This window comes from Plectropomus leopardus, chromosome 17 (assembly GCF_026936395.1).
Source record: "Plectropomus leopardus strain MGB_pleo_1.0 chromosome 17, ASM2693639v1, whole genome shotgun sequence".
NCBI lineage: Eukaryota > Metazoa > Chordata > Actinopteri > Perciformes > Serranidae > Plectropomus > Plectropomus leopardus.
Window position 1 is genome coordinate 7,240,484 of NC_142192.1, and position 18,938 is coordinate 7,259,421.

At 42.4% G+C, this 18,938-nt stretch overlaps 1 protein-coding gene across 3 annotated transcripts in view; it reads right to left on the minus strand.

Moving 5' to 3' along the window:
• Window positions 1–135: 135 nt before the first annotated feature.
• The window catches only part of hivep3a (HIVEP zinc finger 3a), a 49,726-nt gene continuing 30,923 nt past the window's right edge, over window positions 136–18,938 (minus strand). For all 3 annotated transcript variants that reach the window (XM_088090325.1, XM_088090324.1, XM_042507138.2), the window contains 6 exons: window positions 13,296–17,508; window positions 11,450–11,628; window positions 8,175–8,344; window positions 8,018–8,092; window positions 5,225–5,847; window positions 136–1,470 (listed from right to left, as the gene is read on the minus strand). In XM_088090325.1, coding sequence (XP_087946451.1) covers window positions 949–1,470; window positions 5,225–5,847; window positions 8,018–8,092; window positions 8,175–8,344; window positions 11,450–11,628; window positions 13,296–17,129 — 5,403 coding nt within the window. In that variant the 5' untranslated portion in view covers window positions 17,130–17,508 and the 3' untranslated portion in view covers window positions 136–948. The remainder of the gene's footprint in view (window positions 1,471–5,224; window positions 5,848–8,017; window positions 8,093–8,174; window positions 8,345–11,449; window positions 11,629–13,295; window positions 17,509–18,938) is intronic.

Genomic DNA, 18,938 nt, shown 5'->3' on the forward strand with positions numbered 1-18,938 from the left:
GTGACCTGACCCTTTAACTACAACTAAAAAACTTTGCATTGCTTATCAGATTTTCATGTCTAAATATGATTTCCCTACCTTCAGGGGCCACTCCGCAAGGAAAGAAGAACAAGAACTCACAAACCACACATGGAGCACAGTTTTAATATAAATCTGTAAAAATGAGAAGTTTAATGGTAAACATGAAAATGACAGAGTGATTGTATCATTTATAAAAGCAACAACACAAAAATACATGTATCTGTATATGAAAAAAAACTGTACCGTAGCTACCATGTACGTGAAACAGGTTTCCTCTGGATATCAAAGTGTTTGTCAGTGCACTCCAAATGTTTTGATCTGAAACTTCTTTTCCTGAAGACATTAGAAAAGGAGGTGATCGTAACCCTGCTTCTTTGAACACAAACAAAGACAACAACAAAAATCTGACAAATAATAATAATAATAACAATAATAATAATAATAATAATAATCACAGCCTTTTAAGAAGAATGACATTTCAAACCACAATCTCGACATAAAATTGCACTTCAAAATACTGGTTGGGGTGAATAAATATTTGTAGTACCTTTCTATATCCATTTTGGTAATACAGTACATTAACACAGCAATAGTATATTAGAGCTGTCAAAGGGGTTAATAGGGAAACTGATTAAAACTTTGTCTATTTTCATTCCAGCTGCTTTTGCATATTGTACAGAATTTGCATAATAGCACATAAATAAATTAACACCGATGACATCAAACAAGAGGGTAAAAAAAGATTTACAAAACATACTGCATATCTAACATAGTGTCTGTATATATATTATTCATATAATTACATCATAGCATCATTCAGAAGCGGTGCTCAAGTGCTCTTGCCTTTCCTCCGTCTCCGAACCAGTGCTGTTTTTACAGACGCTGGTTTTCAGTCTTTTGCACTGTCCCTTCAGACTCTCCCTCCTATCAGAGTTGTGTCTGGGAGGAAAGAGCCTTTTTTTGGCCTTGGGTGGTCTCGGGGTAAACACTCCTCTCTGTAACATCTGTGCTGACCTCCGGGTGCCTCGTCTCTGTCCCGGGACTCGACGGTTGTTGGGAGCATCCTCGGGTGTTTCTGCGTGATAAAGCGTCTGATTGGCTGCTTCCCTCTGTTGCTTCGGGCTCCTTCGGGCTGGCTCCACTGCTGGGCGACGTCTCTTTGAGAGTATCCTGGCACTGCAGCAGAGGGAACCTCCCCCTCGGAGCATCGCTCAGTCTCCAGGATGTCCCTGCAGGGCTGGTTGTGGCTGCGATGGGGCTGCTCACCAGGCTGTACACAGGGAGTGTGGACCTGGGCTGAATCATGTGAATCCCCCCAATGGGAATCAGGAGGTTTGGGGCCCTGCTTGGCTGCTGGGAGTGCAGAGGGAGGTGACTCAGGAGGTTGTGGGCTCCTCGAGGCCGTGTGGGATGTGGGCTGATGTGGGTCAGACCAACCTCATCCATACACTACAACAACAAAAAGATGAAATGAATAGTTCTGCTGAAGAAACCAGGTCACTTCATCAGCAAAATGAATAGGACACAGCAGAGACAACACAGAAGGCCAATGAGACAGATTTAAAAGGGCAATAAGTAGGATTTTTAAAGTGCTGTAGCCAACTATGATCATAACTGTTGAGGCTGTGGATCAATAGCAATGACTCAACCATTACATGGCCTTGGTGCTGAGAAAACAACTTTTAAAAGCAGAGTTCTGGCGAGGTGCTGTGAGTTAGTGACCAGACATATTAGCTATGAAAATGAAAAAGTCTTGTTCATGAGCAATATGAGCACATTTTAATTATCAAAGTAATAACATTGTGCCAACGTGGTAAGTTTGACTTGATATTTCTTTGGGGGGGGGGTAATTCCCCTGTAGCTGCCTCTGATGTGCTTGTTTGGCATTTCATAAGCAGCTGAAGTTGCTTTTAAAATGAGACTATTTACCTTTTGCTAAACCGTGGCATTTAAATGGTTAAAATACAGCCTAAGACTTAAGTGAAATTACCTTTGTTTTCTGTGATTCTCTTAAGTCAGTAACTTTTAAGAGGGGAACTATGTTATTTTTCAATCTTGGTCGCTGTTTTCCTGTGTTTTTGTGTTTAAGTTACACGTGGAGACAACATTTTTGAAATAAAAGTATATAAAGAGAGATTGCTGCAGCTGGCAGGGGCGAAACAGGCTGCAATGTAATTCCTATGGGCAATTTTCACCATCAGTTTGCATCCACTAAAAGTGCTTGTTTTTGCCACTGACGGACTCAGATTGTAAGCATCTGATAACATCAGGAAAAGAGACAGAAAAATAAAACATTTTTCCGTTCCTTTTGCGTGTTCTGGTCTGTTTTGTATCAAAGATGCGCCAATGAAAAGCCTCGTATTGAAATATTGTGAGAAGTGAGAATTGGAGAGAGGAGTGCCAATTATAGATTGGTTTGTTTGATTAGTCTAGCTTTAAAAAATGTCCATGTCATTAAGCTGATTTTGATTTTTTTAGAAGTCTGTGAGGTTTCAGAACAAGACATCTCCTTTAGTGAGACTTGATTGGACGCTAAAACAAACAGACAGGATTGAGGGAAAGGTAAACAAACACATTACTTTTTCTGTAAGATCCTCTTCACAATGTTGTCAAACACTTTTACCAACAATCTGAGCCTGTCAATGGCAAAAAACAGCACTTTTAGTAGATGTGAACTGAGGGTGCACCTGCCCCTAATGGTTACATTGTAGCCTTCATGAATGGTGTTAAGGCTCCTTCTGTGCCTCCAGCTCCTGGATTTGCCCAAATCTGCTAGGTGATGGGAAATTACACTTTTCGCATTACCTGGCAGATTTTGCTTATGGCCTTGGTGGGGAGGTCCTGAAGCTGCCACCAGAGGGATGCCATAATGCCATTTCACTGCACACACTCCCCACTCTGCAGTGACACAAACCTGGTTGACAATTTGAAAAGTATGCCTTTAAGTATTAGGATTTCTAATGGTGCGCAAAATAATATTGAAACAATCATATGACTAAAACTAGAATTACCGCCCTGCAGTTGTATGCATCTATGAACCAGTCAAGTTGCAGTGACTGTTTACATCGATGTCTGTCCAGACACATATGTAGCCATGGCAGTTTACAATAATTCAAAATATGAATGTCAGAAGATCTATACAATCAGCACATTTTCAAGGTGGCCAACCAAGATCAGTGTCACCAGTTCAGTATGTGGCCAAATGTCTTCCCTGCTGAGTTATGGAGTTGAATAATGGACAGAAACGTGTTTATGCAGAACATTATGATGTCATAGTGAAAGTTATCTTTGACCTTTTGGATATAAAATGCCATCACTTCATTATTTTATTGTAAACATTTGGGTGAAATTTTGTTTTAATTTGTGTATGAATTCTTCAGTTTTGGCCAGCACATGTTTTTTTTCAAAATCACAGTGACCTTTGAACACCAAAATCTAAAGTTCTTCATGAGTCCAAGTGGACCTTTGTGCCAAATTTTAAGAAATTTCCTTAAGGTGTTGTTGAGAAATTGGGCTCATGAGAATCACAGACGAGGTCACAGTGACCTTTGACTATCGAAATAAGTCAGTGTATAAATAAGTTGGTGCCAAATTTGAAGAAATTCCCTTCAGGCAGTCTTGAGATATCGCAGACAAATGGGTGGACAACCCGAATATATTATGCTTTTTGCCATGGCTATTGCCAACGTGGAGGCATATAAATATGGGCGTATGAGAAAGGATAAAGATGGTACTTTAAATTTAAATATATATTCACATAATATATGTTCAAATCAAATATTTAGGTATATAAAAATGGCTCCCCTTACCAAATACACCCAGTTTACAGGTGTAGCTACGATGTAAACAGAAACGTCTGTGTGCAGATGTGAAAAACAACCCTGTAGAGAATCTACTCCTATGAGACCTATAAGTGTGAGGAGGAAGTGGTGAGGTCACACCATAACATAACCACAGGTTTGGAGGAGACATGTTTCTTTTATTTGATGAGGGTGAACTGAGATATTCACCCAGGGTGTTTTCGTCGTCGACATGTGGTTCCAATCTTCGGTATTTAACGATCGACCAGCTTCTCGTTTTATCAGCGGCTGCCCAGGGAAAACATGTTGTGTCTATTTGGGAGCTCTCCCGCATTATTTTAAGGTTGGGAGCTGCAGGCTCGGTTTGAGCGATATAAAACAAGAGAGATGCCTTTCCTTCCTTTTCCAATAAATGTGCGACTTTAAAATAACCTCATATGTACCAGCCTATCTATATTTGTTCTAGATGTTGACTTACTGGGATTTAACGGAGCCACACAAGATTAGCTTTGTGAGGCAAAAGCTGATTTATTTTAAACTGCCGGCTAAACTAACAGAGATGGATCAAGTCACAGGTGAGTGAAGACTGCGGTTTGAACAAATGCCACGGTTTGACCAGCGTTAATAATACACGCGACAAAAAGAGAGCATCATGACAGAATAAGACCTAAAAACAATGGCTGTTAGGTAATACGTAGAAAACTAACCAATAAGCTGCGGAAGATGTCACAGTTGGCCTCATACAAGAAACATAATATACGAACAGATTTTCTTTTATTTTTGCTCGTAACCAGGATTTGTTCTTATTTTGTTGGTATCCACTGATTTTGGGGATTCACCAGTGTTTTCTTATTTTTGCTTTTCCCTTGGGTAAGAAAATTTTTTACAGGTGGTCGAGAGCACTTTTACCAGGATAAAAGAAAAACATCTCGCTTTTACAGTTCACAAATTGTTATCCAACACATGCAAAGATAAGTTTTACATTTGAGGAACATTTAATTAATGCATGAATATCACTTACTCAAATTCAGTTGAGGTTTTAAAGTATTTATAATGACTGGATTATTAAATTTCAGGGCTAAAGAGCTAGGGCTCAGGGCTACGGCATTGATCCCAGTTACTGTCATTGCAGTTGCTATGCCAGAGTCCTTGCACACATCACAAAACCTGCCATAATATAGTGTTTAGGGGGCGTTACCTGTGCTAATAGGTGACTTACGATCAAGTGGGATTCATCACTGAGCACACCTTGGTAAGAGCAGATTTGAGTGGTTAAGATCTGGAGTTGACTTCTCTTATTTTTTCTCTTACCAGAAAATTAAGAGAAGATAACAGACAAATACAAGAGAGAGTTGCTGTATGAGGCCCATTGTTTTTCTGAAGCAAAAGCTGAAGTGACTCACCCGTCTCGCTGTAGACGGTCGGTCTCTTGGGTGCAGACAGGCTTGACAATGAGCAGAAGTGTCTGCCAGGGAGCCTAGAGGCCCAGAGGACTCCGATCCATGGGACTGGACTATTACAGGGGAAAGTCCTCTAACAGGGGACACTGGTCTCAGAGCGGAGGTGGAGATGTGACAGCTGGATGGGGAGGGGGAGGAAGGGGGAGCAGGGGACTGGTGAGGCCTGGGTGACGGGCTGCGAGGTGGGGACAGCTCTCTCTGTGGAATCAGGGGTTGAGGACTCGGAGAGTGGCAGCCTCTGGAGGATGCAGATGCTGAGGCGTCAAAGCGTCTGCGGGCGAACAGAGCCCTCCGCACGCTGGCCGAGCTCCTCTGTGTTGAATCCTTGGGGGCAAGCGGGACGGATCGGCTGGGTTCAGACTGCGACGGCGGGCCTCCTGGATGAGATTTCTCACTATCAGAAGAGGCAGTGTGGGAGCTGTCAGCCGCCTTGGACCTGTTGTCTTCAACACGTCTGCCATCTTTGTCCCTTGCATTGTCATCCTCATCATGTCCGTGTCTCCCCAGATCGGTGCACAGACGATCTTTTTGTTTATCTGGGGGAACTGAACGTTCTTCACAAACTCCTAAGGACAGAACAAAAAGTCTCTTTTCAACACAATTTATTACGCAAGCAACCAACTCCATTCTTTAGTTAAAACAAGTCAATATCAAACTGACACCTTCTCAGGATCTATGAGTAAGACAGCAGTGGGAGACTGATTTAGACAGGATGATGAGTGGGATGAAGTTTTAGACAGAATCCTCTCCTCCTCCATTTGTGTCCTTCATGGCCTGATTCAGCTTGAGCTCATTCATTGAATATACTGGTACAAAGTTGGGCAAAAATCAAATCTGGTCCTCTATGCAACAGATGCAAGCAGGCTTTGCTACATTAATACAAATCACCCCACATTATTCAATTTCTGTAAGTCAATTTTTGACTCTATGTAAAAAGCAGGGGTAGGAAAAAATAAGTGTGTACTTCTTCCTACTCCTTTAAAAAAGGAGTATTTTAGTTTAAGTGGCTTGAATATTTGTTATAGAGATTGATGTGTAGGTTTCGTATAGATGTTTTCAGGTCCCTGAAACGCTGTTGTCTTGTGGACGGAAGGCCAAACCTCAACAAAAGTGTATTGTTTCATGCAAGAACCGTAGCCTTGTAAATGACCCCCAATATTTCATCAGGGGAGCCAGTAGATGGACCATGATCCCTCCTGACCCCCACTTGAGGGCGGCACCAGGCAGTGGGAGAGAGAAGAGGGTGTATCAAACCTTAACTAGCTATACTTATCACTTGTCTTCTTGTTTACATGAAAACAATAAAAATAAAGTTTATTTAAAAAAAACAACATTTCAATTTCAACATTTCAACATTTCAAGCAGTCTGATATTAGTCAGTCATCTATTGTACATGAAACAGAGATGACTATTTAATTTGAACTATTTTTTTGTCTAAAATTATCTTATTTTCAATTAAATTTCACAATGTGTTATTCAAGTCTTAACTTTCCGAACTGCACCAATGTGAAGACATGTCCTGGAAGTAATATGGACCTGTAGTGGTTTAAGTGTGATGTGTTGTGTCTAGTTAGTGCCATTCAAATACATTTTTTCCATGGGTGTAGCATACAAGAGCCTCTCCCACGTTTCTCACCGCAACCATTCTCCCACATATCTCCCAACGCCAGAGATCTTGATATGCTGCTAACCAATATTTACATTTCTCTTCAAACAAATGTGAAATGTTGAAGCTCAATCGAAGTGACAAAGTCTGTAAGCCAACAGAATTGTTGCACTGTTTGAGGCTATATATCAATTCAAATGTCCAACTGAAATCACAAAAACTGGGTTTTGCAGGCTACGTAGTTGGTTTGCTATGTAGCCTGCTAATGTTTTCCCCCAGTGGATATTTGTTGCAAAATCAGTAAAAAGGAGCACAGGACATGTAATTTACAAAGCAGTGCTGTACTACAAACAAAAAATTCAGTTTAATTTCAGGTGGACCATGTTTTAATATAGTTTTTAGCAAAAGTTTCAATTAGGCTTGTATGCTATCACAGTGTTAAAGCATATCAGAGTATGTAAAAAAATCCTGTTTTTTTCAATACCATTATAAATACAGGCACTCCCCTTTCTATTAAAATCATTGTATGTATTGCACAGCATGCACCACCAGAGCTCAGTCTCCGGTCTCTACTGGTGGAACAGGCAGCTGAGCTGAAAAGATACTGCAAAATCTAGTGGTGGAGGGACAAGTTATAGGACTGTAAACAGCCAGCAATGGCAAAGAGAAATCACAGGGAGAAACAGCATATTTTCACATTTAACTGAGTGAATTAAAAAATTATTTTGACCAAACCAAAGCTGGTGATTGTTGGAAGAGCGAACTTAAGAACTAGATTACTAACAAAAGTAATCATGACAGTTTAGGTCAGATTCATTTTGTTTCTGTTGAGTTTTAATGAAGTGAGTATCATAAGGTTAACAAAGCAGTTAAGTCTTTTCAGTCTTTTCGTGACCAAGGGAAAGTTGAATTAAAAAGTTGTATTTCTCTGTTTAATGAGGAAAATGGTGTGAGAATATTATTTCTCACATTCTCTCACATTTTGTTGGTTTCTATTGTGTATTTATTAATCTGAAAAACAGACAGCACACCCATACAGATGTTAGAGTGGTTTTCAGAAACATACAGTTCTGGTGTTGGGTTGTAAAAACACCAGCATTCGCACTTTCTTAGTTGTAGAAGCCACATACCTTCATCTGTGCCATCTGGGTAACAACAGGTGTCTTTTCCATGTTCCTCAGATCTCAGGTGTTCAATTAGGCTTCCTGGAAAATACAAAACAAAGTCTGAGCTCATAATTGATGCGCAGCGACAGACATTGCAAACAAACAAAAATCCTTTCCTTACCTTTGGCTTTGAGAGACAGGTTACACTGTTTGCAGCTATATGGTGGGGATTCTGGGATGTGATGGGGGCATTTTTGCAGCACACTGGTGTTCTTGAGGTGGAATCCACAGTCTTCACATTGGCACTTCCCTCCACCTCCACCATGCAGGATTGCATACTTCTCATTTGATCTGCAGGTGTGAAGAGAGCAAGAGTTTTGTCCTCAGAGTTTTTCCCTGTCGGTTGTCTATTGATGCTGCTGCTCTCGGGATGATAGTCACAATCAATATGAGTGTAACTGGAGCTGACAGACAGGCTCCAGGCCCTTCAGCACCTGTAAGCAGCTTTTTAGTGCCTGTATTTATCCAGTGTAAGTACGCTATCTGTTTGGCCTTGACTACACAGTGAGCTCACACTGTGGCAGCTGGGCCTGGGGTCCACCCCTCCATGTACACTGAGGGTCCCTCAGCGAGGCACCCACTTCAGCTTCAACAGAGCAGCTTTCATAAGCCAAAACCAGACCCCCACCCTCCCACTGCCTCGTAACCCCATCACAGCTCACACCACCGCTGAGTCTAAACAAGGGGGGAGCCTACGATGTGGCCCAAGGTCCGGGGGTTTGCTGCAGCCGGGCCAATAAAAACAGGCCAGAGAGGGAGGGAAACCCTGGCCCAGACCAGCTGCTGCTCCAAATAAGCATGAAATAACACAGAAAATCAAAACACATTCCTATGACAAACAATCGTTCTGATTATAATCGGCTGTTTTTTCTACTATTTTCACTACAGGCTGCACGGCTGGATAAACTCGGCAGGTATCATAAACGGTGGCTTTTAGTCTCGAAAAACTTTCAAGTTAATGAAAGAGCAACACTTTACCATCACGGCAGGACACTATACTCCATATACTGCGCTATAAAGCACCATTGGGCTTTTCATCAAGCACTTATTCACACCCAAGACTGGAGGTATCTTCCCTCTTCCCTCAACCGAAGAAAAAAAAGGCAATGTTCGACTAGCTTGCAGCCTCAGTTTTGGTCTTTTTGTCCCTCAGACAGACTGAACAGACAGCGAGGGAGAAAGCGAGCAGGCGTGAGGATGACTCACTCTTTTAGGAAGGCTGTGAGGAGCGTCAACATGAGTCACAACAGGGATTTGTTCACAGACACACTCCCCAAACCAAAAAGAGACACACAGATGGCACCTCTCTGCACTCGCCTGCATCGCAGCAGTGTTTTTTTCGGATGGGTATCAGAAGTACTGAGCGTGTCTGGTTTAACCTCCCCGCAAATTAATTTGAGAAGACGTGTGTGTGAGTGTGTGTGTATGTGTGCGCTCCTATTAAGACAGAGAAATAACAGAATTGTGTCCAAATAAATTCACATCTTACATGTTTGCGTGCTGCCTTTTATCTTCTTCACCATGGACGAAATGACTCCTTCCTGACCTCTGACTATTATTTTACCACTTACAATCCAATAACATGATAAAATATCACGTCTTGAGCAATAAACAGACGAGGGAAAATATACAGCAAGGTGTCCTGAACTACGAGCCTGGGACAAAAGTAAAAAAAAAAAACAAGCAGAGTGGGCTGTGTTTTTCATAGTTAACACATTGTTGGGTCCATATCAGTGAGAGTTATTATCTGGAAATGCAGCATTAGGTAGAAGTATGGTTGCTATAGTAACTTACATTTTAAGAAACCATTTAATATGCTGTGCTGCAAACTGATTGAGAACAGTGGTTAAGCTGAAGGTTGGATGTAGAGTTGGGTCGATTCCCTGTTTTCCAGTCCTATGTATAAGCTTCAAATTTGATTTAATGCAGACCAGTTGAATTGTCAATTTCATGTTTCAATTTTAAATTAAAAAGTAGCCTACATCTGCAGCCTGTGCTGACATCGTCATGGTGCTGGTCCAACATGTATTGATAGTAATCAGCAATATAACAACATGATGACATCAATGAGATCAAATTTCAGTAGAGATGGGAGAGGCACGGCAGAGCACGCCATGTTTGCTTACACGAAAGTGCATGTGTTTTTTAGGGTGATGAGAAGAGACATTTGGAGTCAATATGGTGACATTTTGGATTTGAAGCTGTCTTATGATGCATGTCCACTATACATAACCAGTTCACCAAAACGTGCACTACCGGTTGCTTGTGGCTGCAGCTTGATTGGCTGCCTTGATGTGAACACCACCTGAATTTCTCACATTGTCTTGGCCTCTCTTTTCGCTGCCAACTTGGCCCGCATTGCAGGTATCCCAGCGTGCTTTGTGCAACAAATTAGTCGCTTCCCATAATCCCTGCAGGGGATGTACCACTAGAGCTGAACTTTTGCTGTACAGCCTGTTTCTATATATTTCTGTTGCTCGCTTTGAAAGTGCGGCCATGGATGAAACACTGCTAATTAATAAAGTTAAATTTAGGAATTATCTTCAAGATGCCTCTTTATTTCACTACAAGAAAACAACATACGTGTCAGCTGGCTTGTGAGAATTCACCAGGGAGCTAAAAGTTTCTGGGAGGCTAAATGACCATCGCTAATAACAAACAAGCTACTTTCTGTTTGTTAGATTAAATAATTTCTAGTAAATATTACAATAAATGAGCATGCTCACCATCTTTTAACTGTTTACACAACTGATCTCAAACGTTGATGTTACGCCATGTAACGTGGGGAGCGACTACTGAGTCAAGTGCATAAAATTCTTTAAACTGTCCCAGCTTTAATATCAAACCTGTTTGAAAACATTTATACCAACCCAACCCTAGTAAAGATATTTCTTTGAGGTGTAATGTACAGATATAAGACATAACCAGCGAATAAAAAAGTACTTTTACAGCAATTACACACAAAAGAAATAGACTTTCTGCCCATTACAATTACATTGCATTGCCTGCATTATGGTCTCACCCTTTACTGAATAATGCTTTTTTTTTTTTTACATCTTCTGCTCATTTCATTAGTGTCAGAGTATGAAACGTGCTGCCGTTTCATGTGAATGGCTGTCATGGTTGTTGTAAATGAATCTCTGCAGGCGCAAAGGAAGCTAGGTAGTTTCCTGGCTTTGGCCCCTCAACAGATGGGCTCTGTTGGTGCAGACAGCCAACCCTTGGCCCCTCCAACATGGTGGACAGACAAATGGTTTCCACAACATACCACAATATGTGACGCAAGCCCTCCACACTGTTAGTAATGAGGGATTTAATGCTGTATATATAGACAGCATGTCACCCGTACACTTAATGTCATTAGCATCTTACACATTGCTGAGCTGTAATACTCACCCTCTCTCAGAGGTCCAAGCTTCAGGAGGTTGTTTATTCCTGGAGCATGACTGCACTTCCTCCTCGTTCTTCTTCTCTTCCTCCCTCTCCGCTTTTCTGTTTGAGCTGTTGTCTTCTGCTGACTGCTGTCCCTTCTTTGCTCCCTCGTGGTCTATGCAGTATGACTGGCTGTTATAGACCTACACCCGAAAGAGACATGGGCAAATTCACCAACTCTGCTCCAGCATGCCCAGGGAGACAAAAGTTGGGAAGTCTCATTGAACGTTGTGTTTGATAGCATTTGTTAAAGCACACATACTGTTTTCCCTTTGGTGTCATTATTGTTAAGATTTTTATACTCATGTTAACATAGGAAAAAGAGAAGAGGCTTGCTATGCTCACCTAGCAAAAATGTAAACCATGCCAGGGAGACCCCTGAATCGATTTAATTTGAAATTAAGCTGGGTTGCACCAATATTTGATTACTTTATAAACCTGTATAAATCATAATTAAACTTAAAATCATGTTAACTTTAATTTAACCAATTAAACCTATTTTTAGACATCAGTTTAGTTTAGTTAAAACTGTCTGCTAGTTGCTGTCATGGATGCTCTTTTTTCTTTGCTGTGCTGTTGATTATTTGACCATACTAGTCCATTACTTTGGCTAAAAAGTTGTAATCACAGGAGGAGAAATTAGACTGTCTCTGCTGAGCCATCATAGGTAACATTAGGCTAGCTCACTGAATTTTTAGCTAGCTAGCTAACAATGTAACATTTTGTTATGGAATATAAGACAGTCGAAAGTAAACAGTCCCCCACCTTTTACTCACTAGCATGCAGATTTTTAGTTTTTGTTTGATTTTATTTGGTTGAGTACGCATCTGCATATTGATTATACTTAATTTTGGTATTGTGGTAGACAACTGGCAATTGATTTGAATAGCGGAGATACGTGAAATCAGAAAACTTTATAACTGTAACGTTTAAGAATCTACAGTCAAGCAAGGTGGTCCGTCCTATCTGATGTTTTTACTGTGCTTATTTTATATACTATGTTGCCTTGCTGGCATCTTTGATAAACAAAATCTACTGGCACAGAAGATACACAATGTACTGCTGTGGACAGGGGCCGCAGTAAAAGATATTTAAGCCACCTTAAAAGACCCATCTAAAAAAAAAGAAAAAACAGTTTAAGTAAATGCTATATTTTTGGGGGTTTTTTTTCAAGTCACCTTACACCTCAAACTAATCTAAGCAGCAGCAGACCAGCAACCCCCATATTCTGCAAAGTAAAATTACTGTTTTTGTCAATGAAATCTAGTGGCTTAAAGATAGTTCCCTATCTGAAAGGCCTTGTAAAGCAGTGAAAATAGTCTAAATATAACATACACATCAATTGATTTTAATCTTTTTTGTGGGCTTTTTGCAGGTGGCTAAAAACTAACCAGTTAATGCAGCATTTGCTCAAATCCATTTTATTTAATGAATGTAATACAGGGATTTTCTATACATTAATAAATTTGAATGTACTAAACAGAGAAGAGTTTTCAATAGTATAACAGAGCTCTTCTTAATTTTGGAACCTGGATTTTCTAATTTTAAACCTAGTTTTGCTAAACTCTGATTAGAACTAATCTTAGATAAAATTCATCCTTGTTAGTGCAACCAAGCCTCAGGGTCTACATAAGTTCTTAACTTTGGGCAACAACCATCTAAAGACTTCCATGTCCTTCATTGTTATCAGTCTAATAAATGTGAAATTCTCTTGTGATGTTTTTTTTTGACTCAGATACAGCGCCTGGACTTTTTACACACAGTGCTATTTTACAGATTTAATTGTAATCAGTGATAATGTTGTAATTACCTCAGTGGAGCATGGTCTTTTGTCGACCTCTTGCTCCATTGACTCAGCTGTCCTGAGTGACATGGGTGATACGGTGTAGATGGAAGGACTGAGCCTCTGCTTGCAGTGCAACAGAGAGAGAGCCATCTTGCTGGAGAGGCCAGGTGGGTTGGGGTCATAGCCGCTTGTGGACCACGATGAATACACTGAGGGCTTCTGTTCGTCCAGAGTCGAAGGGTTTGGTTTAATGTAGTTCAAATAGCACCAGCTATTACAGGTGCTGGGCAGCAGACTGGGATATGATGGTCCAACATGTGTGATTGGAGAACAAACACTGGGTAGACATGACTGAGTCTCCCTTTTGAGTTCCTGATTGCACGTGTCCACTGGTGCCTTATCAACACATCCCACTTCCCTCTCTCCTTCTTCTTTGACTCGTTTCTGCTGCTGCTGTGACTCAGGCGGGAGCTCTATGCTGTTTGAAGGGGAGAGCATGCGCTTGTTGCCCCCTGAGCCTGATATCCTCAGGCCATCGTCAGACCACAACTGAAGGTCGGGACTCATGTTCCTATGGTTTCTGTATTCAGCTGTTGGGATGCCTATATTGTGTGAAACAGCATCTACCGCTTCCTGGCGCCTCGGGGAAATGGACTGAGAAAATGTGGTGTATATGGCACATGCTAAGGTGAGGGTGTCTGTTTGGAGACGCACTGCTACTGCTGGAGATTCGGCTGGTCTCAGTAACTCCAGACTGGAAGTGATGTGAGGGACAGAATGCTGGATGTGGGAGTGGCTAAGTCGAACCTCTGAATAATCATCATGCAGCAAGGGAATCTCTAGCTTCAGTCCTGTAGACATGGGGAGGTAGTGAGCTCTGGCTGCCCCTGATGGTCCGTGTGTAGGATATGACTGTGGTGCTTGAGGAAGCAGCTGCTCTGTATGTGACCCCTCCTCTTTTACAGGACCTACAGATGGGACTTCTGTGCTGCCTGTTAACTGAATGCTTTGACTTAATTTCCACTGAGAAAAGATCTCTTTACATTGTAATCTCACTGGATTTCGCAGGACCGTATCACCCGATGAAGGAGAAGCAGGGGACCTGCTGCAGTACACAGATGTTGGGCTTGTTTGAGAAGATGTGGTGGAGATGACGTGTTCGGGACTACGCCTGAGTACGGTACACTGCTGCTCCTCTTCCTCTTCATCTGGATCTTTGACAGCAGTGTGTCTCATAAGGAGACACTTTCTTCTTTCCCTCCAGCCAACTGCAGAGCGCTCTGGGGAAAGACAACTATAGTCAAAAGATTTACTGCGGGTCTCAGCCAATACGATGTTTGGTTGTGGGTCATGAGGGGCCTGCTCGGACGCAGAGCGCCTCATCTCTCTATGCTGATGCACCCCGGGAACAGTCAACATGTGAGGAGCTCTTGATCTCCTCAGGGGAGTAGATCCTGCTATATCCATGTCTGGTCTGTTGGACTCTTCAAAGGATGTGGAACGGCTTGATGCGTATGAGGCACTACTGTCCTGACTAGGGCTGCGAGGCAACGATATCGAGTCAAAACTGGATTCTCCAGAGGACTGGGCAGTCTCCGCTAATCGCAAGCGCTTTTTTTTTGGAGGAAGCTTTTCAATGGGGAGTTGGGCTAAAGAGGTGCTTCTCTGTGGCCACTGAAACTCATCAGGTTTCTCTGAATGTTTTGTGTTCGAGGTTGACTCTACTGAGGTTGCCGTGCTCATGTTGGAATCCTCGGTGACCAGTATTTCTGGGACCTGCACGCTGTGTTGACGGACAAGCTTTCGGGTTGTTAGTTTTGTCGACTGTTGGGGTTGTTTCTGAGGCACCAGTTGATATTCTTCATGAGGTGGAGAGTTTTTGGTCACCTCAATGCCTTGACTCTCATTGCACAAAGATTCTTGTTTCTCAAATGAACTAGTATGTTGAATTACTGAACAGGTTTGTAGTGTCGGTCTTCTTGCACCCTCATAACTGATATTGCTTTCATCTTTACACTGTCCTGACAAGAGGGCAGGAGAAGGTAATGAGGGAGAAGAGGGGTCATCAAATTCAAAACTCTCCTCTTTCCTCCTCTTGCGCATGGCTGAAGCCCCTGCTCTGACTGCGTGGTTAATTAGCTGCGAGCACCCCATTTGACTAATCACCACCTCATTTCTAGGATGATGGGCTAAGCACAGGCTTTGCTTGTGTTTCTTATAACCTTCCCAATCTTTGCATCCAGTGCCACAGGCCTCGCACTCATATGGCTGCGGTTGGCTTTGTTTGTGGTCAGGCACGGTGGTAGCGGTGTCAGGGTAAAGTGAATGGCAACCCTCATGTTCCTCTTCGGTTAATTCGGCACCAAGTGGGATTTCAATAGCTGGCTGCCGTCTTAGCATCCCGTAACGACGGGAGGCTGGCGTTCCAGAAGGAGGGCGGTCATCGAAGGACTGAGTTAAGCGGAACTTACTGAGGCTGCCACTGGACGCATCAGTTGAACTAGCTGCAGATGGCATTGAATGACTTCTCACCAAAGGGGCAGTGGATGTTTGGCCAGCTGGCTGCTCCACATTTAAAGATGAATGTTGAAATTTTTCACATGGAACACCCATGGTGATAGAGCCACTGTTTTTATAGCCCAGTTCTCCAGCTTTAGGGCTGTGAATAAGTGTTTCTTTCATAGCAGAACTCTTCTGAGACTCTGAACTATTCTTTCTGGAGAGTGAGAATCTCCTTGGCTTTACACTGTCAATTTTACTGGTGTCCACCACTGCCTCATTGATAGTTATGAGTTTGGTAATATGGTCAATGACCTGCTTCTTGGGGACTGTGAACGGGATGCTTTTGTCCTCCTGACCAGAGGGTTGCTGGTTATGGTGTCGAGACATCCTCTGTAGGTGTCCAAGACGGCCATACTTGCCGAGGATGATCTCTGCGTAGCTTTTGGCACTTGTGTTAGGGGGGCTGTCCTGTGACTGCTCCGTACTTTCAGAGCGAGAGAAATAGCCTGATTCTGTACTGCCTTTACTCCCTAAAATTAGAGATGAGGTCTTTTCATCAGATGAGTCTCGAGGACCATGTTTTCCTCGACTCAGACGTAGGGCCAGTCTCTTTTTCACTGCGTAGGAGTCATCGTTTCCTCCAGTGCAATCTTTGGCCCTGTCAGTTTCATGACTCTTGATTGAGGCTACGCTGCCTTGTCTTTCTGTAAGGGAAGATGACAGCTGTCTGGTTTCATCTTCTGACTCAGTGACTTGCTCCTCCAAAGATCTTGGCTCCCCAAGTGCCAGACCTGCCTTCACCCTGTGGGTGTGCGATTTGCGGTGTTTGTACAAATTACTTTTGGTCTTAAAAGAAAAGCCACATGGGGCACAGGGATAGGGTCTTTCACCTGTGTGGGAGCGAATATGTTTCTGTAGGACACTGGGCTTTGCACAAGCTCGCCCACAGTAAGTACAGACGTACTTGCCTGGTCTCTGAGGCTTACGCTCGCGTTTCTGTTTAGGAGTCCCCTCCTGGGTTTCTGGTTTAGACTGGGTGGGGCCACCTGTTGAGGAAGGTGGAACTCCTGGGGACGAACTTGAAACTGTGGTTGCCGTTTCATGTTTGTGTTCGGGCGCTGTATCTGAGTCAACGCTCTGCCGCTGATGCCTGAGACGTTTACGTTCAGGATGCTGTCTTCTGGACTGTTTGGGTTGCTGTTGTGTGCCATGTGGCTTTGGGGAGCCAGTTTGCTGTTGCCGACGGGGCTGGGAGGGAGAGCTAGGCTGCGGGCCTCGGTGAGGAGACTCTGGTTGACAATGTTCTTGACCTCCGGACTGCTCCCCAGTCGTCAGGCGACTATGCAAGGCCTCCATAAAATGGAAAGGCAGCCTCAGGTAGACACGTGGGATGCGTCTGCCTGTGCCAGGCTACAGAGTTCAAGCCAAATCATTAACTGGATAAAGGGTTTAATCTGAGCGAATTCTGTAAAATTACATCCACTTAGTTGACTTCATCATATTCACTTGTTTTGCCTAAACTTTATTGCCTGACAGCAGAATGATGCCATCAAATGTAGAAAAGCGGCATCAAAGAATGCAGCCGTAATATGTCCTGTACTGTGGAAGAAGTCCTCTGCCACGCTGACCTAAAGTATCCCATCATGAAGCACTCAGCCAGTCTTGCTGCCACACAGTCTGACGCTCAGTTGACTCAGCTCAAAATATGATTCTTCTGTCTTCTCAACATGAGGATCTGTGAAGACAAACAACTCATTATATAAAATAGTGCACACAATTCAAAACAGATAACCCTCTGACCCTCCGCTTGCCAAATATAGATATTTATGTTCCATGTGTTACATAACAGCCGTATGTGTCATAACATTCAGCTTTCACTTTCGTGCTGCTGCTGAATGTTGTTAAATTGGAATGGTTTATGTAATTTTTTTGGTATAAAAATACATCAGCATGCAGCGAATAAAAATGATGATTCTGCTAACACTCCAAGAGAGCAGCACTATGTCCAATGACTGTGACAGGAACATTTTAATAACAGTATCATCTGAATTTGTTGAGGTCTTCAATGATTTCTAATCAGCTGTGCATTACTTATTTCAGCAGCGTGGACCACAATATTTTTTTTTGTTGGACAGCCGTAGATATACCATCCACTCCTGTAGAATGAGTCAAGCAAGAAAAAAAAGAGATGCCCAATGAAGAGTTTGTCATTTTCAGAAGGAAAGGGGGGAGTTTGTTGTAATAAAAGCACCTTTTTCTTTTCTGGTCTTAATGAAAATGCTTTGCATGAAGTTTTCTTTGCATAATTAATAACACTTGGATGAACTAAGAGTGTGGCATGTGAACCTGGCTGAGTGTCTCAAAATGGTCTAATTAATGTGGCATGTCTGACATGTGTCAGACCACGCTTCCTCCAAAGTAATGATCATCAGACATTAACATGCATGTGGATGGCTGCTTCATTATTTTAGTGTATGGATCATTTTATCTGTAATTTTAAATACCTAAAAAAGCAAAGACAAAAATGAAGGTGAGGGATGGCTGTTAGCTGTGAATGCATACACAAGGTGACTCAGTGGAGATACTGAAGAGAACTCCCAATGTTTTTTTGTGCCAGCATACTGAAACAGTAAACAAGGCATCCCACGCACTGACCAGCTGGTTTCTACACCCACGTTCTGGTGGAAGACGGCAAAGCTGCTGGATTCTGTCCAAATTACTGATAACAGGTTGATAACCATCTTTGGTTTAACTTGTGGGAAGAGTATACATGCCAGTGTTGGATGATGAACAAACCAACATTACTTTCCTTTATATTGGCATACTAAACATTAACTCTGTACTTTACAGAAGACCATTTAGATGCCAAAATCTCTTGCACTGAGAATAGTAAGTGCTAATTGTAGGTCAGACAGGTAGTGTAACTGGACTAAGAGCTTTTGGAGGAGAGTCAGAGACTCAGTCATCTTACTGAAAAAAACGCCTCAGAGTTCAGACTGTGAGACGTTCAGAGCCCCCGCACACTCTGTATGATGGTGACAATGACTGGAGTGAAATAAATTTCAGATGGAGCTCTTGCAGTACAGAACTGGCACCTAAACCGAGTGACATTTTTAAAATCATGCAATGCATCTGCTAATTTACACTTGCAGGTGTCATACTTGT